The 23217-nt window shown below is 37.5% G+C and overlaps 1 protein-coding gene across 1 annotated transcript in view; it reads right to left on the reverse strand.

Moving 5' to 3' along the window:
- Positions 1 to 2716: 2716 nt before the first annotated feature.
- Positions 2717 to 23217, reverse strand: part of CFAP97D2 (CFAP97 domain containing 2) — a 54695-nt gene continuing 34194 nt past the window's right edge. The window contains exons 5-6 of the mRNA XM_069093949.1: positions 10636 to 10816; positions 2717 to 4005 (exon numbers count right to left, since the gene is read on the reverse strand). Coding sequence (XP_068950050.1) covers positions 3133 to 4005; positions 10636 to 10816 — 1054 coding nt within the window. The 3' untranslated portion in view covers positions 2717 to 3132. The remainder of the gene's footprint in view (positions 4006 to 10635; positions 10817 to 23217) is intronic.

Below are 23217 nucleotides of genomic sequence, written 5' to 3' on the forward strand. Positions count from 1 at the left end.
TCAAAGCTGAATTTATCCAGCAGGTCAGATTTTATCCTCATGGATCCTTATGGAATAAAAAAAAACCCCAAAAACATTTTCCAGAAGACATTGAGCTGGTGGGAAAAAAAGAGCAATTGATAACCTTATGGTACTGATGGTTGGGTGGGAGAAATTATTTAATGCTTTAAATAGCTTCTTTGAAGCAGTTTACCAGTGTTATGAAAACACAGACCTTAATAATTAGGGACTAGTTTTGTGAAAGGAGGTTAGAGAAAAGATCAAGCAGTCTTAGTCAATAAAAAGCTGCCTATGCACAACAATGCAATGCTATAATTAAAAATGCAACCATAGTACAAAGGAGTATACAAAAGAGAATCTAAAGTAGTAATCAAGAAGCTTTCTCTCAGTATGCTCAGCAATGATCCAGTCAGTTTCTTAATGAGAATATTGTGGACAATTTTGAATTCTGTTACTAAAAAGGGTACATAATGGAGTCACGTTATGAATTCAACTGTATTGTATGTGTGTGTGTGAGAGAGATAGATAGATAGATAGATAGATAGATAGAGAGAGAGAGAGAGAGAGAGAGAGAGAGCACAGTTTAGTGTATGACAGTAAATATCCCTAGCCATTGCACTATTTGTATTTAATTCACAAATGCCTCAGAGTGAACACGAGATGGGAGACATAAATCTTTTTTTTTTAGTCAGTATCATTTCTCAGTCTCTCATAATATGAGCATCTTACCCCTCCCCAGACCTAGTGTGATTCTATAATCTCATCTTCATCATATAATTGCCTCAGGACAATCCTGTTAGGAGGTACTATTATCTCCATTTTTAAAAATTGGGGAAACTGAGGATCAGAGAGGTTAAATAACTTGCTCAGAGTCACACAACTCATAAATGTCTGATCCGGGTTTTAAACTTAGGTCTTCCTGACTTTAAATCTAGGGCTCTAACCACAAGAGTCATGCTCTCTCTCTAAATCTAGATCTGGCTTCCTGATCCTGGTAGAATGTCCCTGCTGTGCTCACTTTGACTTTCTTGCCTTGGGGTGAAGCAAGAACAGGAAATTCTTTTTAGAAATCATCCTCTAATTATAGTCACATTGAAGTATGAAGTCCTTCCTAAGAGTATTTTCACCCTAATGGTCAGTTTTCCCAGTAACTATGTTTTTTTTTCCTGTTTTTTTACTCAATTTGAATAGAAATTCTGCTTCCTGCTTCTCTCTAGATCAATGCATTTACCTGTAGTAAAAAATAAACTTACTTTTAATTTGTTTCCATGCCAAACAGCTCAGATCTTACTGCAATCTGATATAGACTCCAACCCACCCCCTTTAAAAAAGGCACTCTATCCCCTTTCTAGTTAAAACTTTTTTTTAAAACATCATACTTTATGGGTGATTTAAGGGATTTTCAATGATTTTATGGACCATGTGGGATTTTCATCTCCTGCAGACTGAGCCTACTAAGATGCAGCTTCATTGCAGGTAACTCCAGTTGGAGATTCTCACCTTGATTTTAAGGTTTGGAAATGAGAACTCTAGGGGAAGGTTAAAGGAATTGGAATCATTCCCTCAAGAAGATAAAGCCAAGAAGGGATTTATGCTAGTCTTAAGCAAAGGGATTTATGCTGGTCTTATGGGCATGCTCTTAGGCAAAAGAATGTGACTTGTTCTGTTTTTTCCTTTTCCATCTCCCCTGGGTACAGAACAAGAAAGTTTGAGCTAAAATGGCATGGCATGAGATTTATATCAGACATAAGGAAAACATAACTTTCTCCACAGTTATTACTATGCTAAGGAAAGCTATGAAATCACATTTTGGGAGGATATTTGTAAGATTTGAAGATAATATAGTTCAAGCTCCTCATTTTACAGACAAGGGAAGTGCAATGGAAAGACATGAAGCAACATACATCAGGTATAGAACCCAGGTCCTCTTAACTAGAGCCTCAGAACTGAATCTCTATCCTTCCTTCACACCCTCCCCCATCCCCCAAACTTCCTCCCCACAGAGCTCCTCCACAAGAGGAAGAGCACTTTCTCTCCATGGCAATGAGCTGATAGAGGAGGAAGTGAGACAAAGTATCTACTTTAGGGATGAATGGACCATTCCCATGTTAGTTTCCACCCTTTTTTCTCCATCCCCAGTCCATCACTCAAACCCAACATGGTCCTACTGTCATTGTGTCCCTTTTCTGGGGCATTCCTGGGGGAGTGGGAACTCCGCTGCTCTAAAGTAATGAGGACTCCTCCACTGCTCAAAAGTGGGGTTATATTATCATCTGGAGACCCACATAATTTGGGATGCTGAGACCAGCAGACATGGACAAGCATTGTATAGGATGAGAAGGCATAAATAGGTATAGTTTGTACCACTAGAGGAATGCCCACATAGATGAAATCAAAGATCCTGTGAGGTAGTAACATACCTTGCCATTGACATAATCTGATTAATTTTTTAAAAAATCCAACGTACCTTGGGGCGGCTAGGTGGTGCAATGAATAGAGCACCAGCTCTGGATTCAGGAGGACCCAAGTTCAAATCTGACCTCAGTCACTTAACACTTACTAGCCATGTGACCTTGGGCAAGTCACTTAACCCCAATTGCCCTGCCTTCCCCCCTCCAAAAAAATCCAAAGTACCCTCTTCTACTTTTAGAGTAGGACTATGGTTTTGTTATATTAGGTAGCTTTAATTTATTTAGATACTGGTTAAGGACCCAACTGGAATGCTTTCTAGGAGAGTGTTTTTTGGTTTGTTTTTGAAGGAAGGAATTTTTTGTTGTGTTGTTTGTCTTTCTTGGACATCCAGTCATCATAAACAAATCCTCAACTGAAAAACTAGTAAAGTTCAGAAGCAAAAGACAAAATGATCTCATTCAAAATCCATTGTGTTCCTTGTATTATCTTGAACAACTTATTCCATTTGGGGCACGGGCACCATCCCAGAAAATGGCAAAAATAGCTTTGCTGAATCACTAGGCTGCTCCGTCTTTAAAAGCCACAGTATTCATACCTATACCCCACATTTCCACTCCCTATTTAACAGCTGCAGTTAGCATGAGAACACTGAACACTGCACACTGCTGATAGTCCCTTGCTTTTCCTCTTGGTCTCCAATTTCACACAAAGGAGTGGACTTTACGGTGTTTGGGAAACATCCTTTTGCTCCTCTGGGGAAGTTTCGGGTGGCTGGGAGTCTTTTCCTTCTAACGGCACACTCTCTGCCTCTTCCTCTTTCACTTCTACATTGATTACTACCTCTTCTCCCTCTGGTGGTTTATTCTCTAATTCTTTCTCTGGTTCTTGCAATGTCACTCTTTTTGTTTCTGTTTCCTCCTTTGGTTTAGACTCTATTTCCTTCTTTATTTCCACAATGGTCAATCTTGGTATTTCTTCTTTTTCCTCCTTTGGTTTAGGCTCTGTATCCTCGACTGGTTTAGACTCTGTGTCTTCCATTGGTTTAAGCTCTGTGTCCTCTATTGGTTTAGACTCTGTATCCTCTATTGGTTTAGACTCTGTGTCCTCTATTGGTTTAGACACTATGTCCTCCCCAGATTTAGACTCTTTACCCTCCTTTTCTTTCAGAATGGTCTTTTTTGTTTTTGATTCCTTCTTCCACAGCTGACCTGCTTCTTCTTCTTTCATTTTGATCATTGTCTTTACTTCCTGCAGCATTTTACTCTCTGTTTCTAACTCTACTTCCAACTTTGCCACTCTTGATTTTACATCCTCCAACAGCCTAGACCCAATCTGTTCTATTTCTTCTTGATTTAATTCATATTTTTTCTTTTCTTCCTCTTTTACTAGCTTTTTCATCATGTCTTCCTCTTTTTTTGGTGTGGATATTTTTGTTTTATCTTCCATGTTACTCTCATTCATATCATCTTGTTTCTGCTTGATATCTTCAGATGTTACTTCATCATCCACATCGCTATCCCAGTCTTCCACCTTTCTTTGCTTAAGCTTTAGTAGTCTTTTCCTTGGTGCCATCCTCGTTGGTCTTATTTCATGCTGTAACAAAAAGGTATATGTTAGAAATATACTTTTCTTGATTTAGTCAGAATGTTTAGTAAATTAGATTATTTTATATAATAGATTTTTTAACCTAGGTTTAAGCAGAAAACTTCAAATCTATTTTTAAGGCTCTTTCTGAAATATATTTAATATGCATTTTTGCCTAATAAACCCACTGTTATAAATATGGGGTATCCCAAAAGTCTTAGTGAAATTTTAAGCTGTTAGAGTTACTAGGCTATTAAAACTTAAAACTGCACCAAGACTTTTGGGATACCCTGTATAATTGAATATTTAAGATTATACTCTTTGAGGGATTTTTCATTAGAAAGACTACTTTAAGTATCAACAGTTGTTGTACTATGTTATAGACACAGAAGTTTGAATTAAATCCCTATTGAAATCTTGATGGAAGATGTCTGTAATTTGGTTATTAAATAATTGGGGAAAGCCTATTTTCTCATAATGTATCCCTTTTCCCCTAAAAGTTAAAATTCCAGTTAACTGAAGGTCTCAGGTAATTGAGGTATTTGTCTTCACTGAAGAATCTTGTGGTATTCCTTGGCAAATATTCCAATATAAGAGCAATTGCTGTCATTTTTAATAGATGTCTGTCGAACTGAATGAGAATTAATTAATCACTAACCTGGGAATTAGGGGTGGAGTGTGGGATAGTTGTGAAAGGAATAGAGAATTAAAGTCCTTCCCTTAAAATAGAGAAGGAAAATACTCATAACATTTCTCAATGTAAGGTTTCAGCTGGCACAAATAGGAAGCAGATGTCCTTTTTTTTCCTGTTCTCAAATTTATTTTTAGTTTTCAACATTGACTTCTATAAGATTTTGAGTTCTAAATTTTTCTCCCTTCCTCTCCTCTCCCCTCCCCAAGATGGTGTGCAATCTGATATAAAATATATACTATCTATCTATCTGTATGTACACACATATATGAAACATTTCCACATTAGTCATGTTACAGAAAAGCCACAAGAAAGAAGAAAAAGAGAGAACAAATAGTATGCTCCAGTCTTTCCAGACTCCATATTTTCTTCTTTCTCTGGATGTGGGCGGCATTTTCTGTCATAAGTCTTGGAATTGTCTTAGATCCTTGCATTGCTGAGAAGAGCTAAGTCTGTCATCATACAATGTTGCTGTTATTGTGTACAGTGTTCTCCTGGTTCTGCTCACTTCACTCAGCATCAATTCATGTCAGTCTTTCTGGGTTTTTCTGGAGTCTGCCTCCTCATCATTTCTTATGGAACAATAGTATTCCATTACATTCATATACCACAACTTGTTCAGCCATTCCCAATTGATGGGCATTTCCTCAATTTCAAATTCTTGGCCACCACAAAAAGAGTTGCTATAAATATTTTTGTAAATATGGATCCTTTTTCCATTTTTATGATCTCTTTGGGATACAGACCTAGAAGTGATATTGCTGGGTCAAAGGGCATGCACAGTTTTGTAGCCCTTTGGGCATAATTCCAAATTGCTCTCTAGAATAGTTCGATCAGTTCACAACTCCACCAACAATGCATTAGTGTTCCAGTTTTCCCACATCTTCTGAACATAATCATTTTCCTATTTGGTCATGTTAGCCAATCTGATGGTTGTGATGAGTTATTTTGATTTGCATTTCTCTAATGAATAGTAATTTAAGGCATTTTTTCATATGACTATAGATAGCTTTAATTTAGAAGCAGATATCTGTAGGAAAATAAGAATTGTAATCACTTACCTTCTGATGGAATTTATAGAGTTCTAATAATATAACTGAATGAGAAGGGGCAAATGAATGGTTCTTGTTTTTCCTCCATCAAGTGTAACCATAAAATGCATACATCAACTAAAAGCATTGGGTTCTTGTGATGACAAGGAAATAGCATTTTTCTTTACATATATATATATATATATATAATTAACTTTTAGTTTTTAATATTCACTTCCATCATATTTTGAGTTTTGAATTTATCTCCCCTACCCTTTCCTCTCCTCTCCCCAAGATGACATGCAATCTGATATAGGCTCTCCTTATACATTCATATTAAACATTTTCACATTAGTCATGATGTAAAGAAGAATTAGAATTAATGGGAGGAACCATGAGAAAGAAGAAAGAAAACAACAAAAGAAAAGGGGAGCAAATAGTATGCTTCCATCTGCACTCAGACTCCCCAGTTCTTTCTCTGGATGTGGATAGCATTTTCCATTATGAGTCTTTTCGAATTGTCTTAGATCCTTGCATTGCTGAGAAGAGCTAAGTCTATCAAGTTCAGTCATCACACAATGTGGCTGTTATTGTGTACAATGTTCTGCTTCTGCTCATTTCTTTTTTTTCTTTATTAATCTGTTTGTTTACTTTTAGTTTACAAAGTTCAATTCCACAATTCCTTGAGTTTCAAATTTTCTTTCCCTCCCTCCTCTTTCCCCTCCCCCCCATGATAGCATACAATCAAGTATAGGATCTGCAAATACTTTCACATTAGACATTAGTCAGGTTATAAAGACGGATTGTATCAGATGGAATGAAAAATGGTAAAAAGGAAACAAAATCAAACAAGAAAGTATTGTTGGGTCAAAGGGTATGAAATTGTTTATAGCCCTTTGGGCATAATTCCAGATTGCTCTCCAGAAAGGTTGGATCAGTTCACAACTCCACCAGCAATGCATTAGTGTTCCAATTTGCCCGCATCCTCTCCAGCATTTTGTCATTTTCCTGTTTTGTCATCTTAGCCAACCTGACTGGTGAGATGTGGTATCTCAGAGTTGTTTTGATTTGCATTTCTCTAATCAATAATGATTTAGAGCATTTCTTCATATGCTTATAGACATCTTTAATTTCTTCCTCTGAAAACTGCCTGTTCATATTCTTTGACCATTTATCAATTGGGGGATAACTTGTATTCTTATAGATTTGACTCAATTCTCTGTATATTTTAGAAATGAGTCCATTATCAGAGACATAGGTTGTAAAAATTCTTTCCCAATTTCCCACCTCCCTCTTAATCTTGGTTACATTGGCTTTGTTTGTACAATGCTTCTGCTCATTTCACTGAGCATCGGTTCATATAAATCTTTCCAGGTTTTTTTGAAGTCCACCTGCTCATCATTTCTTCTTTTTTATGGTTACATTTTAAAATAAAATTATTTATTTTTAGTTTTCAACATTCACTTCCCCAAGATTTTGAGTTCCAATTTTTTTCCCCTCTCTCCCCTCTCCTCACCCCAAGATAGTGTGTATTCTGATTACCCCTTCCCCCAATCTGCCCTCCTTTCTCTCATGTCTCCCTCTCTTATCTCTTTCCCCCCTACTTTCCTGTAGGGTAAGATAGATTTCCATACCCAATTGAGTGTGTATGTTATTCCCTCCTTAATCTAAATCCAGTGAGAATAAGGTTCACTCATTTCCTTTTACCTTCCCCCTCTTCCCTTCCACTATAAAAGCTTTTTCTTTCCTCTTTTATGTGATATATTTTACCCCATTCTATCTCTCCTTTTGTCCCTCTCCCAATACATTCCTCTCACCCCTTAATTTTATTTTTTAGATATCATCCCTTCATATTCAACTAACTCTCTGTCTCTTTCTCTTTCTATACATATCTATAGATATAAATAGGGATAGATAGATAGATAGATAGATAGATAGATAGATAGATAGATAGATAGATAGATAGATAGATTCCCTCCAACTACCCTAATACTGAGAAAGGTCTCATGAGTTACAAATATCATCTTTCCATGTAGGATTGTAAACAGTTTAACTTTAATAAGTTTCTTATGATTTCTCTTTCCTTTTTACCTTTTCATGCATCTCTTGAGTCTTGTATTTGAAAGTCAAATTTTCTGTTCAGCTCTAGTCTTTTCATCAAGAATGCCAGAAAGCCTTCTATTTCATTGAATATCCCTTTTTCCCCCTGAAAGACTTTACTCAGTTTTGTTGGTTAGGTGATTCTTAGTTTTAATCCTAGCTCCTTTGACCTCTGGAATATCGTATTCCAAGTCCTCTGATCTCTTAATGTAGAAGCTGCTAAATCTTGTGTTGTCCTGATTGTGTTTCCACAATACTTGAATTGTTTCTTTCTGACTGCTTGTAATATTTTCTTCTTTACCTAGAAACTCTATAATTTGGCTATAATATTTCCAGAAATTTTCCTTTTGGGATATTTCAGGAGGTAATCAGTAGACTAACTCAATTTCTATTTTACCCTCTGGTTCCAGAACATCAGGGCAGTTCATTTTTTGAAAGGTGACATTCAGCCTTTTTTTATTATGGTTTCCAGGTAGTCCAATAATTTTTAAATTATCTCTCCTGGATCTGTTTTCCAGGTCAATTGTTTTTCCAATGACATATTTCACATTGTCTTCTATTTTTGTCATTCTTTTGGTTTTGTTTCATAATTTCTTGATTTCTCATAGAGTTATTAGCTTCCATTTGCTCCATTCTAACTTTTAAGGAATTATTTTCTTCAATGAGCTTTGGGACCTCCTTTTACATTTAACCAATTCTGTTTTTTTAAGGCATTCTTCTCCTCATTGGCTTTTTGGATCTCTTTTACCATTTGGGTTAGTTTATTTTTAGGTGTTATTTTCTTCGGTACTTTTTTGGGCCTCTTTTAGCAAGCTGTTAACTAATTTTTCATGATTTATGACTTATTTCTCTCCCCAATTTTCCCTCTACTTCTTTTTTTTGCTGTTTTTTGGAGGGGAGGAAAGTAGGGTAATTGGGGTTGACTTAGTCAACAAGGTCAACAAGGTCACAAGGCTAGTTTTTGTGTTAAGTGTCTGAGGCCAGATTTGAACTTAGGTCCTCCTGACTCCAGGGATCTATTCACTGTGCCACCTAGCAGCCCCCCTTCTACTTCTCTTACTTGATTTTCAAAATCCTTTTTGAGCTCTTCCATGGCCTGCAATCAAGTCATATTTGTCTTGGAAGCTTTGGATGTAGGAACTTTGACTTTGTGGTCTTCTTCTGGTTTTATGTTTTGATCTTCTTTGTCACCAAAGTAAGATTCTATAATATGAGGTCTCCCTTTCCCCCCTGCTGTTTACTCATTTCCCCAGCAATTACTTGTTTTTTTAATTCTTTGTTTAGGTAGAACTCTGCTTCCAGTGTAGAGGGTGTACTGTCCCAAGCTTCAGGGGTTTTGTGAACTGTTTTCAGAGATATTTCTAGGGACCTGTAAGTTTTCATTTCTTCCAAAGTGGTATGATAAAAGGAAAGGTCTTTACTCCTCTCCTGACCTGTGCTCTAGTCTGTGAGTGACCACAAACACTCTTTTTCTGCTTCGGAAGTATGAGGAGGATTCCCTCTCCACCACTGCATAAGTTCTGCCATGCTAGCACTCCTACTCACCATAGGACCTGTGACCCAGATCCAAGCACAGGCAAAGCAAGAGAATCCTGCTCAAGTGCCAGCAAAGAAAAAAAGCATCACCTTCACTTCAGCTGAAACAAACACATTTGTTATTAGTACCAATAGGGACTAATTCTTCACTATCAATATATGGAGCTCTTGGCCAGATAACTAAAGATCTTAACTTTCTAATGTATGCAGTTTGAGGACTTGAATACATAGTACACGGGGTTTTTAGAGATTGCTAATGAACTGTTCTTAATGTAGCAATGTAGAATGCCTGAAAATTAAATTTTCCTAATGCCACAGTAATTCCTTAGTTACAAACTGAGCACCTTCATAAATGACAATTTTTTCAGACCCATAAGATTGCAATAGCAGTATAAAAATTATCCCAGGAGCCTGTGAGAGGAACTGGTACTTTGAACATATCTAACTTAGAGAGAGCAGCGCTTAGGCTGTGAAAGAACTTGTGAGTACTATGAACACTTGTTATTTGGCCTTTTATTGTACTCTGAAATGCAAGCACTTTCCCTATGCAATCTGAATTTCAAATGTTAAACCAAGGTCTCATAAAAAGGTCTGGCCATGTATGTAGATAGGCAAAGTGAAGTAGCAGGTTATGCAGCTTTATAAAGAGCATGATTGCTGTGAATAAAGCCAATTAAAATAATCTAAGCTGCCCTTCACCCATTTTTCTTCAGTTGAAATTGGAATATGAAGGGAGTCTCAAAAATATGAATAAGATATCTAAATCACCATTTTTCTTAGCCTTTGTGGACATAGATTATTAGTAACATATCCACTTTGAGTCTCTTTTGGGTCATATAACTCTAAAGTATTTTGCAAGTATTTGTGTGTCCATGCAAAGATATCTCATTGCAGCAAGCCATGCATTTATTCCTTCCTTCCACCCGAGAAAAATGTCTGAAAAAATGTGGACATATCTATACATTATGATTATAAATATTCTGTTAAGCATTTCAATATTAAACTTTAACAAGTTTTATAAATGCTTGTTCCTGGGTGGGATAACTATAAGATGCTTATATATAAGATGCTTACAGAGATGTTGATTGACTATACACACTTGATGAATCTGGTTGAAGTAAAATAGAAACTTCACATAAATATGATATTAATAAAATAGAAATATATGACATTACTGTATCATATTATATATCAGTATATATTATATGTAAAAATATAAATATTTTATATTTACAAAAATATAAGTAAAAATGAAAAGAAAACAACACTCGCAGAGCTTACCACTAAGTAAGAGCAGCAACATGCTTGTGGGATTTCAGTTACGGCGTCACTGAAGTTTTCTTCTATTTCCCAGGCTTCACACCATCTTGGAAATTGATACCAAGGCAGACAGTTTGCAAGTCTTTCTTGAAAGGATCTGTTTTCTCTGTCTATTCTCCGAAGTTCTCTTTCTCTCCTATCACTGTTTAAATTCAAAAAGTCAAAACTGTTCATTTAGATATTGTTGAACACCTTAAATCATGGGTCCAGTACTATAAAATTAAGAAATTATCAAAATCCTTGTAAAGAAACTCAGATACTGAGACTTTAAGATGCCTCCAAAAGATAACTTTTTTCTCTCTGTCATCTAATTAACAGCTTAATTTTTTGTAATGATCAATGAAAAACAGGTGATATTTATATAGTGCTTTGCCTGTTGTACATACATTACCTCATATGATCTTCAAATGAAGTTCCATATTTCCTTTATGTTTATCTGTTAGATTTGTCCAATTCTAAGAGAGAAACATTGTCTCCTATTTTTATCATGTTGCTATCCATATATTTTTTGTAATTAAATTAATTTTTCCTTTGTGAGTTTAGACCTGCCATTTGATGTACATATTTAATATGTTGTCTCACTGTCTATGGTTTCTTTAAGCATAATATAGTTTTTTTCATCTTTATTAATACTGTGAATTTTTATTTTTGTCAGGCAACATGATTACACGCCTGGACTGTTTTGTGTGTGCGTATGTTTTTTAGAGTCACCTAATACATAGTTACAATCTTTCATTTTTATTCTGTGTCTCTTACTTTTTTGATGGTTTCTTGTATGCATTGTGTTTCTGGTTTTTGTTTTCTTAACCATTGTCATTCTCATTTTACTAGATTATTTAACCCATTCACATTTGAAGTTTTGTTAGGCTTTTGTTTTCTCCCATTTGTTTCTTTAGTATTAATTTTTAAAATTTGCTTCCTTTTTTTAAGTCAGTAATTTGTCCCTGATTTAGTTTTGCTTAAATCACGTTGATGTTAATTGATTTTCAAAAGCTCTGTTCCCTTTCCCCATTCTCCTTTGTCTACTCTTTTCCAAGTTACTAGGTTTTACTTTAATTACAAATTATTTTTATTTATTTATTTGTTTCTTTCCCTCTTGGTACCTTGTCTTTCTCCACTCTGTTAATTGGTTCAAAATTTTCCCTTTCTCTCCAAAATCTTTCTTTTCTTTTACTGTGCCATTTTCTGTCAAGTTTTTCTTTGTTTCATTCTCTTCATTATTTCTTTTTCCCTTCCATTCTCTTCTGAATTTTATTTTCTGCTTTGTGGGCCATACACTTATTTGTTTCTTCTTTATTCTTTCTGTTACTTTCACTGGGTTAAAGCTTCTGAAGTACCAGGTTTGAACTTCATCTTCTAAATAGTAACTGTATTGTTACTTGTAGATCTTGCTTCATCTTGCTTGACTTCCTTCTTAGAAATAATTCAGGAGGAAAGCAAAATCAACTGGAAGCAGTGCCAGATGGCAAAAGTAACCTTGTTTCCCAATTATTTTTTGCCTTCAGAATTATCAATACCCTTCCCAAAGATCATATTATATCTGATTCCATTTCTTCCGCCATTATTATGAGTGCTAGATATCCTTAATAACTGACATCTCTCTTTTCCTTCAGTGGGGTGCTGCTCACGGAGGGACACGGCTCTCTTGGAAAAGGTGCCCTCCCAATGTACAAATTCCCTCAGACTAAGCTCTGCCATGATGTTCCTTTCTCCCATCATAGACTCCCCCCCCCCCCCATGGGAATCCTCTTCAACAGGGCATATTCCCCTTTCTGGTGAAACCTTTCTTTCTAGTCTCCCAGTCTCAGCCTTTCCCTGTGTCACTTCTTTCACTCTCCCATATCCCTTATTCTTGACATTAAACTATAGGAATCACCACATCTCTTCATTGTTTACCCATGAATTTTGCAGGGGTACAATACCTGTTCCCTTTTGTCCTCTATCTTTATCTTTGTCTCTTCCTATTTATATACCTTCTACTCTGCAACTTCTTTCTGGGATCCCTGTAGGAGGGATCAAGGATTTAGTCCATGGTGTTTTATTTCATATGTTTGCTTCTCCTGATCTTTAGGTTCCACTTAAATCTTTGTGACCTTTAAAGAAAAGTCCTTTGAATGATCTTAGCTCTTCATTTATTTCACAAGTCAATCTCTCCTTTTAAAACCCCCAAATAACCACTAAATATGAAAAAATTTCTTTCATTCTTTTTTTACTAGGTGATGCAGTGGATAAAACACTAAGCTTGTAATCAGGAAGACTCATATTCCTGAGTTAAAATCCAGCCTCAGACACTGACCAGCTGTGTGACCCTGGGCAAATCACTTTATCTGGTTTTTTTTTTCATCTGTAAAAAGAGCTGGCAAAGGAAATGGCAAACTACTCCAGTGTCTTTTTTTTCTTTCTTTCCTTTTTTTTCGGTCTTTATTAATTTGTTTACTTTTAGTTTACAAGATTCATTACCACAATTTCTTGAGTTTCAAATTTTCTTTTCCTCCCCCCTTTTCCCCCATGGCAGCATACAATCAAGTATAATATCTGCAAATATTTTCACATTAGGTATTAGTCAGGTTATAAAGAAGGATTGTATCAGATGGAATGAACAATGTGAAAAAGGAAACAAAACCAAACAAGAAAAAAAAAGAGCAGGTAGTTTGCTTCGATCTGGGTTCAAACTCATTTCTTCCTCTGAATGTAAACATCTCTCTCCATCATGAGTCTTTTGGGGATGACTTATGATGCTGGATTGCTGAGAAGAGTCCAATTTATCAAAGTTGGTCATCACACATATGTTGTGTCTGTAATTTTGTACAAATTCCTCCTGGCTCTACTCTTCTCACTCAGCATCCGTTTGTATAAGCCTCTCCAGGTAAATATGAAGTCCATCTCCTGCTCGTTTCTTATAGGAAAATAGTATTCTATAACATGCATATACCACAACTTGTTCAGCCATTCCCCAATTGATGGGCACATGCTTAATTTTCTTTGCCAAGAAAAGCCCAAATGGGGTCACAAAGAGGCAGACATGCCTGAACAACAACAATACAACATACTTAAGTTACTTTTCTTGTGCCTCTTTGGGGATATTTGCAAGTAAAATATTTTTTCAATTCTATTTTCTTTTCCTTCCTTTCTCCCTTTCTTTTCTTTTTTCTCTTCTTTTCTCTTTCTTTCTCTTTCCCTTTCTTCCTTCCTTCCTCCCTCCCTCCCTCCCTCCTTCCTTCCTTCCTTCCTTCCTTCCTTCCTTCCTTCCTTCCTTCCTTCCTTCCTTCCTTCCTTCCTTCTTTTCTTTTTCTTCTTGCTGTTGTTCTTCCTCTTTAGTAGGAATGTTTTAAATGCCCCTCATTTGTTCAATGTCCCATCTCTTTTTTTTTTCATTGATGACTGGACTTGGTTTTGCAGAGTCATTTCCTTTTGGGTTCTAGATTAAGATCCTTTGCTTTCCAGACTACATTATACCACTGGTTTTTTTTTTTTTGGTGTGATTTCTTCTGACTTTGAAATAGTCCTTTGTTACTTAAATTTTGGGGCAGCTAGGAGGGTTGGTAGAGTTCTAGGCCTGTGGTCAGGAAGACCTGAGTTCAAATTTGGCCTCACATACTTACTAGCTTTGTGATCCTGAGCAAGTCTAGTATCTTTGCCAAGAAAACCTCAAATGGGATCACAAAGAGGCAGACACAGCTGAAACAACTGAATAACAGCAAACCTAGATTTCTGTAATTTTTGAAGGTCTGTTTCTAGACTGCTTGTAAAATTTATTGTTTTCATTGAGGTTGTTAAATTTAACCAGTATGTAAATTGGAGTTTGATTCACTTTTTTGTCTGATGTTGATCTGTAGATTGTCTTGATTGATGCCTTCTTGTCTATATCCAGAAGTTCTAGATTGTTTTCTTATATATTTCCATATGTATTATGGCATTAAGGTTTTTTAATTTGTTATATTCATTTGGGAGACCTATGATCCTTACATTATCTCTGTGCATCCTGTTTTAAGGTCACCTGATTATTTTTTTTTGGAGGGGGGAAGGCTAGGCAATTGGGGTTAAGTGATTTGCCCAAGGTCACACAGTTAGTAAGTGTTAAGTGTCAGGGGCAGTATTTGAACTCAGGTCCTCCTGACTCCAGGACCGCTGCTCTATTCACAGTGCCACCTAGCTGCCCTGGTCACATGATTCTTTACCCTATTTTTTCCTGTGAATGGGAAAAATCAGCACCCAAGTGGATGATGAGGTGTTTGGATGGAGTCAGTGAAGTAGCAAAGGATCTCAAGGGCCTAAGGTGCATGTTTCTGAGTATACATGTACTCACTGCTAGTACAGCTGCACAGATTAGTGGTTGTTGGAGAGGAACGTGTTAAAAATGTATTTTGTTCTGGTCCACCTGACCACTCCCACTTTTAGTTGGTATATTAAGTTTAAAGTAGCAAAAATAGGAAATAAGATTGCAAAGAGGGAGCTAGAAGTCATGTACAAACTGTCCCAAAGATTAAAGTAGCACATTTTGCAAATTGTATCATATATTAATTGAAATTCACATCTTAGTAATATGTGTCAAATCAGGAGAAATCATCTCGGTGCTGATTGTCTAAGTTCCATCCTATCATATGTAAATTCCAGACAAAATACAGCTCTCCACAGCTCTAGACCAGCAGGACATGAAAAAGGTGCTAACTTTGAAGTTTTTTTTTTATTTTTTTAAAGCAATCGGGGTTAAGTAACTTGCTCAAGGTTACACGGCTAGGTGTTTCTGGGTGGGTAATAAGTATCTGAGCCCGGATTTGATCCCAGGTCATCCCGACACTGGAGCCGGTGTTCTTACTCGCTGAGCCACCTGGCCGCCCCTGACTTTGAAGTTTTACCAGTAACTTTGAGAGAATTTGCATATGTCAATGAACTAACCCCAAGGTGGTACAGGAGTGGGTGTGCCCTGACAAAGTTCTATAAAAGATGAGACATCAAATTCTCACTCTGCCCTGGCTCCACCAGCCTAGCTCTCTTCCCTGTCCATCACGTTCATACCTCCCAGTGCTCCCAACTTTAATCCATGGTTAGGTGAGTTACATTCTCTGCCTCTCTCCCTCTCGACCCTCCTCCCCAGGCTGCCTTCCTTCACCATCCCATTCCCTGTCTTCATTCTGCCATCTATCTCTTTCATCGCTTGTCTCTTTCTGGGCATTTTTCCCCCATAGTCACTGTGTTTAGTTGAATGTGATTGCCACCTCATTTCCTGTTGCCAATAATATTCTTTCCTGGCAAATGCATAAAGAACCAGGTATGCCTTCCCCTATTTCATAATTTCATAAATTAATTATCTATTCAAGGTCCTTAAGTATCAGAGTTCTCCAGTGTTCATTCAAAAGGATTTTACCTTTTCTGGAGTTCTGTCATCCTTTCCTGTGGATTGAACTGTAATTATTATATATATTATGTATAATTCCTATGGGGAATATTGGAAGATTGAAAAGTTTTAGAAATTGACTAATCCATCATCTTGTTGATCTTATGACCCATTAATTCCAGGGCTAGTCATGGAAATATAGAATACTAGTTCTAGGGCTGGAAGGGACTCAAGTCCATTTCACCCAATTCCCCCCCTTCACAGATGAAGAAACCAAAGCACAGCATGGTGTAATGGTCATGTTAATAGACCAAAGGTAATCACATGGAGCCCATGGGGTGGGGGTGGGGTGAGGAGGAACTTGCCGGAAGGGTGGAGCAGGAAGGAGCCCAAGAGAGAGAGAGCCAGAACTGCTGGGAACAAGCAGCATGGAGACTGAGCAGCTAGCATGAGTGCGAGAGGGGCATTCTTGCCTGTTTTGTTTTGAAGGCCTGACGGAGGGAAGGCTTGGGAATGTTGGTATTCCACTGCATTGGTTATGTGTACCAACTTCGTGGTTATTATGATGAATTTGGCTTTCTGGTATTGGTTCTGTCCTCCATGTGGAGAGTCTGTGACTTTTTGTGATTCACAACTACACCAGTGTATTTATAACTGCCGTAGGCTCTGTGAATATCACATTGGCGTTATACATGGTAAAATGACTTGCTCAGGATCATGCAGTTGTATGCATCTGAGGCAGGATTTGAATGCATGTCTTCTGACTCCAGAACCAGTGTTCTTTAGAGTAGAGGAGGTAGACATTCGAATTCTCCTTTTATATCCGTGATTTAGCCAGTTGTTCAGTGTACTCTTAGGTGAGCAGTTTGGTGTTACTAACTGGATGAGTATAGCTCTTTTCCCCAATTATCAGATGGCTGAACATGGTAGCCAAGGAGTCACGGAATAATAGAACTGGAAAGGACATTAGAAATCTAGTCCAACTTCCTTACTTGACAGAAATTCACTGCAGTTGGGGGAAGTTACGTGATTTTCCCAGGAGGTACTCAGTAAATATTTGTTACTTAAAAAAAGAACTTGAAAAACATGCTACCCTGATGATTGTCACTGTTAGTGCAGGTGCATATTGTTTGCACAGCATGGAGGGCTGCTTATGGCCTAAGTGCTGCTTTGCAGATTGTTGAAGGATTTCAAGGGGTCAGGAAAAATGCAAATCCCTCAGCAAAACTGACAAAGTGAAGTTCCCTTAGGGCAGGCCTGCACAACATAGGGCTGCTTGTGCCTGCTAAAGGTTTTTGGGCTCCCCCCCAAAAAATGTAGAGAATGTAAAGCAGGCCTGCTCTAATCCATCCTCCATTCATCTGCTAATATAATGTTTCAGAGCACCAGTGACCTGATTACTCCTTTAGTCCGACTCCTTCATTGGCTCCTCCTCTTGCCTGTAGAATCAGGTACATACTGCTATAGCATTTCAGGTTCTCTCCATCTATCTAGCTCCACGTTACCTTTCTAGACTTCTTTCACTCTGTTCCCCTTTACACGCTCAACCAAACTGAACTCAATAACTTTTCTCAGAGCCCCTGTCTTCCCTTTCCTTCATGCAATTGCTTACCACAAACTGTGTGTTATGGTGGGGTTGGACTGCAGTCACTTCGGTCCCCTCCAACCCTCAGATTCTGGGATTCTTTCAGAGGGTCAGTCATTGAAATCCTTCTCTTTCTTGAAGCTACCACTTCTTCCCTGAAGCCTAAAGGGACATTTCTTTCCTTGTGTTTTCTCTCTGCCCTAATCACATTCTGACTTTTATCATATTTATTTCTGTATTTGTCTTATTCACTTTTATTTATATTTTTATATTTTATATATTTATATATATTATATAATCTATATTTATTAGACTATAATTGACTTGAAAGTCAGATTCTTTTTCATCTTTTAACACAGTACTTTGCATAGAGGAGGTACGTAACAAATGTTTATAAATCTAATTCCATTAGACTTAGATATGAAGAACAACATTGCTGTTAATTATGTTGCATGTATGTATGTATGTATGTATACCCACGGGCAATTGGTTGATACAGTGGATAGAGTGCTGTGCCCCATCTGAATTCAAATCCAGCCTCAGATACTTACTAGCTGTGTGACCCTAGGCAAGTCACTTAACCCTGTTTGCCTGTTTGTTAAATGAGCTGGAGACGGAAATTGCAAACCACTACAGTATCTTAGTCAAGAAAACCCCAATGGAGTCATGAATAGTCAGACACAACTGAAATGACTAAACAACAACAACAAATGTACACTCATGGAAGTATTGCCTATATTGGATTGTAATTTTAGTTTTCTAGCATAGCCAGTCATGAAGCTCGACTATTCCAAAAATTCTCAGAAGGGAACAGAAAGAGCATCTTTTCTTTCTTGCTAGGGAGGTACACAAGCCAGGGTCCTCTCTGTTACAGAGGAGAGGACAGCGTATAATGAGTGTTCTTATCCTCATGAGTTAACTAAGCAGAGCTATTTCCTGCATCATATCACTGAGAACTATTATTTATGAGAGGCAAATACCCTTATTTTCCCTCTGAACTATGTTTTTGTTTTTGTTCTTCCTTCAAATACAAATCTCAGTTGTGAATTATATATGGTAACCTGGGACTTCCTTCCTGTTGCTATTTAGTTCACTGGCAGCAGGGTCAGATCCGAAGAGGGGATGAATATATGTGTCTGAGAGGGCATCTGAGTGTGTTTTTTTCCATTTGTGGCCTGAAATCTAAAGCCAATAAAAACAAACACACATACACATACATAAATGAGAAAAGCACATGCGGATACACACATATATGTGTACATATATACATATATATGGAATATGTTTTGGAATTATGCATTTTTGAATGATCATCTGTGTTTCTTTCTTTCTCCCATAGTATGAAAAATCAAATCATAGTTGACCCCCAGAATTTTCCTCTCCCCTTGCACTTAGCCAGGCTTTCACCACAATGACTTTCATTTTCTCTCTCTGTAAAATGGAGCACTCTCTCCTGATGGAGTTCCAAAGATGAGCATCCTTGTTATAATTAGGGTATATTCCTAAGGTCTAAAGGCACTTAGATTCAAAACGATTGAAAGGAAGAGGGCTGTGTAAGCCTACACAGAAAACCAGACACATTCTGAACAAGAGAGCAGAGCAAAGGACGGTGGAAGTGACAGTCAGTCACACAGTAAGCATTTAAGTACTTCCTATGTGCCAGGCACTGTGCTAAGAGCAGAGCATACCAAGAAAGGCAATCAATAACACTGTCAGTCTCTACTCTCAAGGAGCTAACAGTCTCATGGAAATAAACACCTATTCCTTTGAGAAACACAGAGCAGGTGTTCCAGGCCTGAGTTCTTAACCTACAGCCTATGAATTTGTTTTACTTATACATTAAAAAACAATAACAACATTATTCTGAGAAGGGAACCATAGCCTGCCACGGTTCTTTTTTTTTTTTTTAAAGCAATTGGGGTTAAGTAACTTGCTCAAGGTTACACAGCCAGTTATTTCTGGGTGTGGTACTAAGTATCAGAGCCCGGATTCGATCCCAGGTCATCCTGACTCTGGGGCCGGTGTCCTTACTCACTGAGCCACCTGGCCACCCTGACTGCCTGCCACGGTTCTTAAGAGTTCCTTGTCCTCAGCTGGCAGGATGAATAAATGAGTCATAAGCTTGTAGAGGGCCATAGATGCAATGAGGTTGTTCCTATAGCCAAGTTTGGAACCCTTGATTTGATGGTGGGCATTCACACTCAGCTACATGAATTGGGGTCTAATTTCAGATGTCATGAAAACCTCTTGTGGGCCTCAGTTTAAAAAAATCTCTGCAGTGGGGGCAGCTAGGTGGTGCAGTGAATAGAGCACTGGCCCTGGAGTCAGGAGAACCTGAGTTCAAATCCGGCATCAGACACTTAACACAAAAACTAGCCGTGTGACCTTGGGCAAGTCACTTAACCCCAATTGCCCCACCTTCCCCATCCAAAAAGCAAAAAAAAAAAATACTCTGCAGTCTTCAGGGAGAAGGGTCTGAAGACTCCCTAAAAATACAAGGAACAAACATCTCTGAAGTATAGAATGATTTCTAGTTCTGACAGGATTTTTGACACTTTGTCTTAGTTTTCTGTTTTTTCTATTGAATGTAACTTGTTTCTAATTGAATCCAGGCCTTCTACTGACTCAGCTCTTGCTTACATGACTTCCTCAGGCCTTTCTTCTATTCTCTGTCTTTTATGTTTCTGAACTCACTTTTCTCCATTGAACTACAAGTCAGTTGTTCCCAAGCCACGTCTTCTTCATGGTTTGACTGGTTCCCAGCCCACTGATGATGGGAAGTGGACACTGAATGACCATAATCCTTGTGTGACTGTACAAGATATGGAATTTGGAGGAGGGAAACACAAACTCTGAAGACTTGTTTATTAAAATTTTACAGGCTAGATCTTCAAGCTTCATGCTTCATTATTTGGTGTTCTAGCAGTCCCTTCAGAAAAAGGTTTGGAGGCCCTCTGACATTAGCAAGTCATTTAAATTAATCATTTTACACTCTTTTTTCCTCCTTCAACAAGTTTGACAACTTTGAACGTGCCATGAACTATTATTTCACTTTCTTGTAAAAGCAGACATTACATTTTCTTTTACCTAGTGACTAGTTGACCCCAGGCAAATATGCAAAGTAGGCATACAAAGTTGTGTGTGTGTGTGTGTGTGTGTGTGTGTGTGTGTATTTACCAGGTGGAGTTTGTTCCCCTTATCTTGCAATGCCCAGTTCTAGGACTCTCATCCGAAAGCCAAAGCCCTGTTATACTCCCCTCAGAATAGGCCTCCCCCAAAGAAGTAAATTTTCATGTTCTTTTCTCTCTCTCCTTTTCCCTCAATCCCCAATCTCCATTAAAAACAAAAACTGTAAAAACCTTCTTTTTGGACCTTAATGGATTATTAAAAGGGACTGATAACTTTTAATTAATTCATACTAAGATGTAAATAACCCACCTTAGGGATTATTATATCTTAAAGAATTATTTTGATCACCGAACCAAAGAAAGCAAGACTTTCAGACTGTACAAAGGAAACATCTCGTTGCTTAGGGCCCTCCTGCAGGAATCACTCTGACTTCTCAATGTTGTCCTGACTAGCATCCTTCATGGGATTAAATTGAGGTTAAAAGAGAAGAAGCTTGGTTACCTCTGTTTAAATAGAGCACTTAAACAGAATTTCAGCCATGTTAGGAAATCTCCCTTTAAAGGAGTTAACTGCCATCACAAACTTATTGCCAATTTATATATCTAGATTTGTATTAAGCAGTCGCTTTAGTGGGAAAGACCCAGCACTGGCTAGTATTACAGAAGTGGTAAGTCAAGAAATTTCTTCTGGGTCCTTCCATTGCTCACTGGGGCAAAGACAACCTGTCCAATGTGGATTTTCAACTGTCTAGTGGATGAAAATTGTCTGCATGATTATTGCCTGGATTGCCATTACAGCTAACCCCAATTTACTAGAAAAATGAATTTATAATCTTATAATTACTCTTACTCTTATAATCTATACTGGATTCTGGTGACCATAGAAAATTCCTTTGTCCCTCCGTTTTCTCATATGTAGCTGCATAATGTTGGTGGTCCTGTATCATTCTCTCAGTAATGTTTAAGGATTAATTAATGCTTCTTCCATACTTTAATTACATATTTTAATGAATTGATAATGAAATGATTTTAATGAATCTTTAAAATGCTTTAAATTCCTTGGAGATAAGTGCTAAAATATATATACTACTGTTTTTTTTTAAAGAGATTGCTTTTGGGGAAAAAAAAGCCCCTCATTTTGATTTCTATATAAGGTGATTTTTGGTAGGTGGATTAGGTGTTAATATATAAAACAAAATCCTAACAATTATTATTATTATTATGTTTGCTTTTTGGAGGGGGGAAGGCAGGGCAATTGGGGTTAGGTGACTTGCCCAAGGTCACATGGCTAGTAAATGTTAGGTGTCTGAGGCTGGATTTGAATTCAGGTCCTCCTGACTCCAAGGACAGTGCTCTCCTGTCTCCAATCCTAACAATTATTAATAAAATAAAAGAAGTTAGAGTTATTTATCCTAGAGTGATCAGTAATCATCTTTTAAGTACATAAAAGATTATTTAAAAGGAGGATAATCAGCTGTATGTTTCCAAAAAGAAAATTGATTTAAATAACATGTGGAGTTGGGCACGACATGATGAAGAATGTTTTGTGTGTTTGTTTTCACAGTGAGGGATGCTGAACCACAGAAATGGCAGCTAGAAGACTCTATGAAATTTCCATCTCTGGAGATCTTTAAAAACATAATGACTGTTATGAATGCTGAATAACTTGGTTGTAGGGCTTTACATATGGCCTTCGATGTCCTTTTTATCTCTAAAAGTCTATAGAATTTAAGATTACCACTGCATTAAAACAGCTCTTAATTGTGGTGTGCCACTAGGCTATCAAAAACCAAAGTCAAAACCTAAGCACACACACTCTCTGTCTCTCTTTCTCTTTCTCTCTGTCTCTATCTATCTTTCTCTGTATAAATACATGTGTATATATACATCTGTATTTGTTTCTGTTTATCTGTCTTTTTGTATCTTTGTGGTTCTCTGCCTTGTCTCTATTTGTCTCTATCTGTTTTTCTCTCAAGAGAAACTTGTGGCAGTTGCCCTGTGGCTCACTTGAGTTTGGGAGTTCAGAGCTGAAGTAGGGCTAAAGGTCCAGCACTAATATGGTGAGCCCTAAATAAAATGAGAAACTTTATGTACCTCTCTTTTAGGAGTGGATGGAGTAAGTCAGGGGTGGGGAGGAACAAAGCAAAATATGCCAATCCTCTACTCAAAAGCTGATTCATAGACATAGAGAGTAAAAAAGAATATTTCCAAATATAAGACCTAAATATTTAAAGAGTAGATTAAAGAAGATGGTGGAGAAAAGGCAGGGACTCTCCTGAGCTCTCCCCCAAACCCCTCTGAATACTTTAAATAATGCCCTAAAACAAATTCTGGAGCAGCAGAGCCCACAAAAGAACAGGATAAAACAAATTTTCCCGGCCAGAACAACTTAGAAGGGCAGCAAGAAAGGTCTGTCACAGTACAGACTATCTCCAGCAAACTAAGAGCAGGCCTTGGGAGTGTCTGAATCAGCAGGAACAGCAGCTGCTTCCAGA

Source organism: Petaurus breviceps, unplaced genomic scaffold (genome assembly GCF_028583685.1).
Source record: "Petaurus breviceps papuanus isolate PSGF00001 unplaced genomic scaffold, PetGlider_PUasm1.0 214, whole genome shotgun sequence".
Lineage (NCBI taxonomy): Eukaryota > Metazoa > Chordata > Mammalia > Diprotodontia > Petauridae > Petaurus > Petaurus breviceps.